The following is an 8895-nucleotide window of genomic DNA, read 5'->3' on the forward strand; positions in this document are numbered from 1 at the left end:
TTTATCCCACTAGCCCGTTATTTTGTAAATGAAAATAATTAAAATTACCATTTCGACCCGAATTTGTAAAAATAAAATCCCAGCAGAAATAAATTTACTAGGTATTTTAGTTGATATTACAAATTAGATTGTAATAATTAAGAAATTTGAAATGATTTAAAAAAAAAACATGTCAAAATTGAGATTATTACAAGTCACCTAATAAATTCTACTATTTCTACGGCAAATTGAGTCATTTACAATCAAAAATTGTAAGTTTTACGTTGTCATAAAAATTTAGTTCTCTCCGTGTAGGAAAGGCCAATTTGATTCTTTGCAAAATATTATAAAGGTTTCCAAAATTTCATCCACTTCTTGGGAATGATTAACAGAATTAAGCAAGGACCTTAGTATAAAGTGCCTACTTGCCTAACCGAATGCGGTGAATGTGAGACATTCAACCTGGAAAAATTTCAACCGCATTGTTTTTCGGGAATCCCTGAAATAGGTCAATTTTTTCTTTAAGGGGGACATCTATTGATTTTCGTTCTCCCAAAGGGAGTGACAACCCCTTCAAGAATCTTAAATGACGTGGGAGCCCAATATGCTAGCGCAGATATATTTGTGCTGTGCAACAATTAAATGTGAAAACCTTGTAAAAAAGTAAGAAAACATCGACTCTATCCGTATACCTAATAAGATTCATCTCTCGTGTAAGAGCTTATTGAAGATGATTCAGATCGTAGTAATTCGTTGTCCCAATTTTCTGTATTTACGAATGCACGTTCTTTCTTAATGATTAAGTAAACAAACATAATTGGAGCTGTTGGAGTTATTTGAATTGCAAAATTATGAGAGAGTTTCTAGAAAGCTGAATACATGGGCGGGAATTTTAGGAAACTGGTATTACTGGCCCGTTTTTTCACCGCATCATTCGACTGACGAATTCGACTGACGAATTCTACCTACCCCCGCATTGCGGAGATTCTTAAAAATGACAATCACATTAAAGAAAATGATGCTACGTTTTGCCTGTATGTAATTTTTTGAATCAGAATTTTTATGACACCATTTAAAGAGAGTTACCTATAAAATGGAACATACCTGATTAGAAGATCTACGTTACGAATTATGACTGCATGTAGTGAAATAATCCTTAGAATACTGCAAAATAATATTGAATAAAGATTTGTTTACAGTATGGAAGTGAATGGCTTGCAATTTGAATATTTAATCAATAAAACTTGTTGGAGAACTCTTTATTTAATTTCATCTGGGTCTTCACATTAATTATAGTGTTAGCATTTTTTTAAAGATAATTGAAACGCCTTTGACTTCCCGCTTTATTTAAGATTCTTGAAGGAGTTGATATACCCTTTAGAAGAATGAACATACATCCATTAAATCACAATCAAACGTTGCCCCCGTCGAGACTGCTCATGGGGTGCTGATGAGATCAAATAAGATCATAATCGCGACCCACGTGTTGCAGTTTCGATAAATTACTGACCAAGAACTTAATTCGTTCTTACTAATTATTAATTTCATCATAATCCTTTTCAGAGGGCTCTGTGGCGGGGTTCATAGTAGTGTAGCTAAAAAGGTCATGCAACTCATTGATTCTACATCAGATAAGAAAAATATTATGGTATTCTGTGTTGGAAACAAATCGAGATCTATTATGCAGAGATATTATCCAAAAAATATTTTATTTGCGGCAGTCAATATCGGCAGGGTGCCGGCTGTGTTTGGTGATGCAGCAAAACTGATTAACGCGGTTCTTCGTTCTGATTATGAAGTCGATTATAATTATATTGTTCATAATCGTTACGTTTCGATGGTTTCATTTAAAACAACTGTAACCCCATGTTACAGGTAACAGAAATTAATACTTTTTAAGTGAAACTTCTTTACGCACGGTAGGGTAAGTTCGTTTCATACGAGTTGCTATGTAACGAAATCATGCAACGGATGTCCCCCCTCTACTCGGCCACGNTCGGTACAATAATTCACGCAGATGTCTACTGAATATTACTATTTCCTTATCATATCACTATGACATTATATAATTTTATTGTTTAGCACAACAGTTTCATATATGTACTTAAATAAGTAAAAATAATTGATTTCTTTTTTGAATGGAAGTGTTGATTTTCAAATAAACATTTAAAAGGTCAACTACCAACATATTATTTGTTAAAATTCCTCATGAGTTTGTCAATTTGTTTATGCAAGCAGCATAAATGTTAATAAATATTTGCGTTTCGGCTATTACTTTTGACACTCGAAAGCAATTACATTCCTTCGAAATTGTAAGAACTTCTTGTTTTTACCCCTATATAATGTGACAGGACATGACAAAATTGTTTTGCATTCTTGTAGTTATTTTTATTTATGCGTAAGTTTTTTTACGTTTATTTATAATTGTTGCGCACTTATAAAAGGTGGTTATTTTATTTGCGAATTAGCAGTTGATAAAATGGTGTTTGTTGTGTTGTGTTTTGCTGCCGTGGTGGCTAATTGTGTGGATTCGGCACCAACCAGTGAATATCAAACTACACCTTACCTACTTGGGGAACTAATTATGATAATATCTAAAATAATTAGTTCGTGTAACGAAACCGATTTCCAAAACATACCGATTAGCTTACAACCAAAAAATTCCGAAGATGGAAAAAATATATCGGAAAATACAAGTAGTAACTCTGATTTAGAAGAAAGTACTACCAACAATTCTTCTGGTGAACATGACGATGTAAAAACGAGTACAACTTCATCAAATAATTATTGTGGCTCAGTAGCAGATGGTAGTACGTCACCCAGTCCTGAGGAAGGTGGAAATTTATCCACATTAGAAAGTAAGAACGAAGAATCGCCTTATACTCCAGAAAAAGATCAAGGTAATGTAATAGATAATGTAATCCATCGTATAAATAAGCGAGACAAATGGGAAAAGGGTAAACCCAAAATAATTGATTTAGATGAATCAGTTCATTCTTTGGCTACTGATGAGTCTTCTGAAAACGATTCAACAAACAATTCCTCCGATGATGATGGATCAGAAAGTAACTCTATACCATCCTCAAGGGAGGACTCCGATAATGAGAGTTCTGAAATTGACCCGTATAATTCTTCGGAAGGTGATATTTCAGAGCACAAATCACCGTCTCGTTCATTACAACAAGAATGTCTTCCTTCCTCGACATCTTCATCATTGTCCACAGAACCAGTTACCACACCAATCGACGATTGCAATTCATCGAAGGAAGTTACAACAACTAGTTCCCCCGGTAATTTTAAATTATTATAATGTATTATTTAAAAATTTTCTGAAAGTTACCAGATATAGATTTTCAAATCGTTTGCTATCTTCAGCAAACCGTAGTTAGTTTTATGATAAACAATCGTCCAATTAAAGAAAGTATAAACAAGCTAAATGGTGAAATAAAATGAAGGTGTAAGGTGCAGTTAGCTTAATAAAAATTGTTAATTTTTATTGTTCATAATGCTTAACAATTTGCTAGAATATGGCAGTTAAATATGAAATCGATCGAGCGATTACATCGGATTAATTCAATCAAGAGTAATAGGCAAATTTAATTGTTAATGCTTTCATTGATCTTGGAATTATGTTTCTTCAGCGTGATCTGAATTACGATCAAGAACATGACGTGATCAGTTTTAACCAATAAGGAATATAGTGAAAATATACTTATACAATAAGTAGATTTAGAAGAGGCCTAATAAAAATTAATTTCTGGAGTAACATATGAATTAAATAACATTACATACTTAAATTTCCTCAAGTTTCTCAATTTAGAAATGTTTTTGTTTCACTGTTGTCAATGAAATGATTTGTAACTATTGATTGTTTTTTCACCCTAAACGAAATTTCGGTCGGACAACCCTTAATGTCCAAAATCGACTATGACTGCAATTATTTTATATCATATTTTAGATCTGACACAATCGATACCTGAATCTACAACAATTAATGAATGTTCCTCAACTAATCCTGTCACACCCAGTAATTCGCAGGAAGAAGTAGTAATTACTGAAACTTCAACTGTTTCACCTTCAGATGGTACATCAGTTACACCCGGAATTTGTACTTCTGTAATGGAAGCGAATGATGAACCTTATTTGTCACATTTTCAAATACCATTGAGATATATTAACAAAGAAGACGGTTCAGTTGATAATGAGTATTATTTAGACGTTTTTCTGAAACGTGAAAATAGGTAACACATCAACATCACAAAATTGATATGCACAAGAGAGCTATGTATTAATTTTTTAAAATACCCATGTATTTTATCTACTTTATCTAAGCTGACTGATATTATTAGACATAATGTTTAGTATTTTGTTGTACGTTTTGTAATATTTTAAATAAAGAATATTGACAGGGGACGAATGGTATTTCTGATTAGTTAGTAAACTATATTAGAAAAGATGTTAGTAGAATCTGAATATTCTATTATTACAAAAAATAATCAAAGCTACTTCGGGGCTGAAGAGATTTATTAGAGTAAAACCAACAGCAACGAGATTTTTTCAAGCTTGTATTATATGTATAGTGGTGACTATAACAACATTGCAGAGGAGTCAAATTAACATGAACTTACTAAGTTTTTTAGGTTAATAAACCGTCGAGGTGAATCCCCTAAAAGTTATTACAAAACACATAAATGTATAGAAAAATAATAAATATTGTAAATAGTTAAAAACTTGTAAAGATAAGATAATAAATAAGTAGATACAATGGGACAGAACAGGACATAATTACCTTTAAAAAATTTCCTTATAAAAACTTAAAAGTGCATATACTACAGAAATAATTTAGCATAGATAGAGATATAGTAGTAATTTAATTTCATTTTAGCAATAAGTAATTTTTAGTTGTATCTTTTTATAAATTTTGAATTTATTGTAAATATTGAAATAATTGTTAACTATAAGGTTGTTTTCTAAGTCTGATCGAGAATTTTCTGTTTGTAATAGAATAAAGGATGTTTCTAAAAATAAACGTTTCAAGTAGTTGTCCTCTATATGCTAGATATGTCGAAGTTGGACTTTTGACCAGTTTCGACGCTGAGAAATAAGAACTATTATTTGCTTTTTCTGATCGTTTCTATGTTCACGGATTTTTATGTAAAAGGGCCTTTAATATGACCAATATAGCTTTTCCGCAACTCGTGTAAGGAATTTTATAAGTGGAATTAATTTTTTTTATCCAAATTAACTTTGGTTTGTGCTTTATGAGAGAAACTAGAGAAGTTAAAGAAACAGAAAAATTACTAATAAACAATTAGAAAATATGTATTTACCAGGTATATCCTACCAGCTCTATGGCATTTACTGCATTATTTGAATTTATTTATTTCTTCGAAGTGTAAAATTGTTACAGGAAGTTTCTAGGTGTCCTGCCATGTTTCGGAGAAAATCCTTTCCCAAATGTTTCGCAGGTCTTTTCTGACTCTCGCCAATAAAAAAATTACGAAACGTTAGGAAGAGAAAAATTCCAGTCACGACAGACGACAGAATAATTTTGAAAAAGTTTATTAGTAGTTATTTTCATCATAAGGTCATCAGTCCTAAGACTGGCTGGATACGCGCCGCTACTCCTTCCTATCCTGAGCTTATCTTCGCATTTCCCTGCAATCCCCAATAATCTAATCTAGGTCTACCTCTTCCCCTTCTAACTCCCGTTTCTTCCTCTAATATGTATCTGACTAGACCTTCATGCTTGAGGTGTCCTACCAACCTATCTCGCCAATTTTTCTCATAAAGAGTATTCTATTCTCCTATTCTTTCTAATACCTCTTCATTTCTAACCTTCTCTATCCACGGTATCCTCATTATTCGCCAAGAACACCACATTTCGAACGCTTCTAACTTTTTTTTTGCCGCGCCCACCGTTCATGTTTCGCACCCGTACGGCGCCGTGCTCTAAACATACACCTCTAACAATATTTTTCGAATTTCTTATTAGTAGTATGAAATAGATTTGATTATGATAGATGAGTGCTAACGAAGTTGGCTTTTTTAGAAAGAAATATAATTTTTGGGTTTGGAGTTAATGATCCTAATTGATTCCCGTTAAAAATAATGCATAAAACGCTAGACAGTAGCGAATTACGACTAAATGATGCCGAATTAATTCGACAAGGTATGCGGATACGATTATATGTATAGTTACACCTTTTATAAATAGAAACTTGGTATGCATCACTCAATCGGTTGGTTTCATAGAATCCAAAGAGCGCACTCCATGCTAAAATAAATTAAGCTGATTTCTCCGCGCTTCGTTTTTCATAATAGCGACGACTACAATTAAAAAAGAAACAGCATGAAAAAACACTCATATGTTTTAAAAAGATAGGCTGGATAGTTACTATCTCCTGAATTACTTTTCTCTTTGTCGCCAGCCAAATTCGGAACTTTAAAAATTAGTTCGTAGGGTCTTGGTTTTTTGCATTTTCGCAAAAGTAAGACTAAGACTGTAAAACCGAGACCAGTTTGATTATCACTATTAATATATTATTATTGTTATATTTATTTCTTGTTTATATATTTGATTAAAAATTATCGATGATAAAACCGAAACGTAACTAACTACTATACTTTATAAAATTTATAAACATGTTCAAGTGTAATGCTTAACTGGAAGGTGCAAATAACGCATTTGTTTAGACGAAAATTAAATGTTGGCAATTAATTTATTTTCCAACACCTTACATTGTCACACACCCACAATAATTTTAGAAGCGTAATAATGTAAACACGTTTGGTGTTTGTTTAAATTTCAGTGGCAGCGCGTACGAAGGCCAGTGGCAAAACGGTAAACGACATGGACTAGGGGTTGAAACAAGGGGTCGATGGGTGTATCGCGGCGAATGGACTCAGGGTTTTAAAGGACGTTACGGCGTTAGACAATCTAACACATCGACGGCAAAGTATGAAGGCACTTGGGCGAACGGGCTTCAAGATGGATATGGCTCAGAAACCTATGCCGACGATGGTGAGTATTACTTAATTATTTATTTAAAGGAAGACTTTCTATTTTTATACAAAATCAGCATCATAAAACGATGTTTTCAATATCCTCTACTAGAGAAAGCTATCACAAGAAAACAATGTCTACTTATTGAAGACTTTAAGAACGCAATGAAAGTTTTAGAACATATTGTGATTAAATATTTTTACTATAGGTACTTGTGGAAAATAAAGAAATATATAAAAAATGTAAGGTAAACATCTCGATTAGTACACTCGTCTGTAATTTCGATTGAAAATTTTCTTTTTACTTACCTATTTGTACTATAGAATTTTGGGCAACAGTGTTCCGTTTAGTTAGGTTCATATTAGGATTCAAATTAATTTTATAATTTTTGATCACACAAATAAGTTCATGGATAAAATTAAGGTATATATCAGTAAGTACAATGAAATAGGAAAGGAGACTGCGGTAATGGAAATCATAAAAATTTTATTACTAAGTAGAATGCTTTTAAATGAAACTGATTTGAAATATGGTCAAGTTCCGGTCAACATTTGGAAAATTATTGCATAAATCTAGTTGATAAATTCTAATTTCGTTTCAATTTGTTTACTGTAATTAGTTTTAATGAAGTAGTGTCAGTTTATATATAAGTAAACCTGTAGACTTCTGATGATACTTTTAATTGCCTATTGGCAAAGCTAATTTCTTTTACTGTTGCATTTTTGAATTTTGTGATCTTTTTGATTCTATGAATCGCTTAAAACCAAGTATCTTTTAGGGAAATAGCAATGTTTTCAGTGAACAGGTAACTTTAGAGTGTCTATAATAGTTTGTGAATACTTTGTGAACCAGTTGTTTTATATCGATGCTTATATAGTCATAGCTTTTGATAGATGTATGATGCATGTAATAAAAGCTAATTTGAAGGTCGTGAGCAATTCTTTTTAGCTTATCGTCACTAACGCAGTACTCCCCTTGACATGGAGCTGCCCGGATCGATTCAAACCTTTGAGGTGGACCTTGTGAAGCAAGTGCGTTTTATATTGCGATAATCTATCTACGTTTACGTACAACGATAAAACCAGAAAAGTTATAATTTAAAGAGAACTAAAAAGTCGGTCGAGAATTCAGTTTGAACATAAATTGGCTTTTAACTTTAAAAGTGGGTTTAATTGGAAAACGGGCTTAAATTAGTTCAAAATTACTAAATTATAAAACATCTGTATGAAACATATAATATCTCCGGACTATAAGTAAAAGTACCTATATTTAACAAAAACTTCGACTGTAATTTTCTCAAAAGTGAAGATTTTGACATTGGTCCTAAAAGTCGTTCAGTACACCAAATAAACAAATGATAATACATAAAAAAAAAACTACCAAGTTGCTGCAACATATTCGCAGAAATGAATAATGGTTTAATATACACTTACAGGCACAATTAGGGGAACGCAAAAAAGGCCGGTTTTTTAAACAAATTTATGTTCTATATATATTTTTTAGTATTATAATAATCAGTTGGGCTCAATAGCACCCCTAATAACGTCGAAGAGATGAAATTGGCGTTAGTGGAAAAGTGGGGCAACTTACCTCAAGAAATTATTCATAGCGTAATTCAAAGCATGCGAAATCGAACACAGGCTTTAAATAAGCCCGCGGTGGCAATATAAGATATAAAACTAAAGTTCTAACTCTAGACAAAAAGTTTCAGTCTCTATCCAGTCTCTCAGTGTCTTTCAGGGTCTCTGAGAGCGTCTCTTGCAGTCTTTCACAGTCTTTTAGTTATTGCCTAGGTGTTTTTATGGATCTCTCACAGTCTCTGTATGAGAGACTCGAACGATAAAATTGTTAATTCAGAGATTCGAGTCTCTCACAGAGAGACTGAATGAATAAAACTGAAAAATTGAGAG

The 8895-nt window shown here is 32.5% G+C and overlaps 2 protein-coding genes across 3 annotated transcripts in view; both read left to right on the forward strand.

Moving 5' to 3' along the window:
* The window catches only part of LOC108734783 (junctophilin-1), a 75608-nt gene that overhangs the window by 24720 nt on the left and 41993 nt on the right, over positions 1 to 8895 (forward strand). The window contains exon 2 of the mRNA XM_025979654.1: positions 6792 to 7003. Coding sequence (XP_025835439.1) covers positions 6792 to 7003 — 212 coding nt within the window. The remainder of the gene's footprint in view (positions 1 to 6791; positions 7004 to 8895) is intronic.
* LOC108734785 (putative protein TPRXL) lies at positions 2225 to 4769 on the forward strand. Of its 2 annotated transcripts, XM_018466455.1 has the most exons (3): positions 2225 to 2879; positions 2961 to 3269; positions 3938 to 4769. In XM_018466455.1, exons 1-3 carry the CDS (start codon positions 2459 to 2461, stop codon positions 4222 to 4224), a joined length of 1017 nt encoding a protein of 338 aa, XP_018321957.1. In that variant the 5' UTR covers positions 2225 to 2458; the 3' UTR covers positions 4225 to 4769. The 2 variants fall into 2 exon arrangements, with proteins under 2 accessions (XP_018321957.1, XP_018321956.1); XM_018466454.1 differs by having other exon boundaries at positions 2225 to 3269.

Source organism: Agrilus planipennis, unplaced genomic scaffold (assembly GCF_000699045.2).
Source record: "Agrilus planipennis isolate EAB-ADULT unplaced genomic scaffold, Apla_2.0 scaffold80, whole genome shotgun sequence".
NCBI classification, from domain to species: domain Eukaryota; kingdom Metazoa; phylum Arthropoda; class Insecta; order Coleoptera; family Buprestidae; genus Agrilus; species Agrilus planipennis.

Coding starts and splice junctions, on each gene's coding strand:
- LOC108734785 (XM_018466454.1), top strand. CDS start 2,459: ATGGTGTTTGTTGTGTTGTGTTTTGCTGCCGTGGTGGCTAATTGTGTG. Junction 3,270..3,937: donor TACAACAACTAGTTCCCCCG/GTAATTTTAAAT, acceptor ATCATATTTTAG/ATCTGACACAATCGATACCT.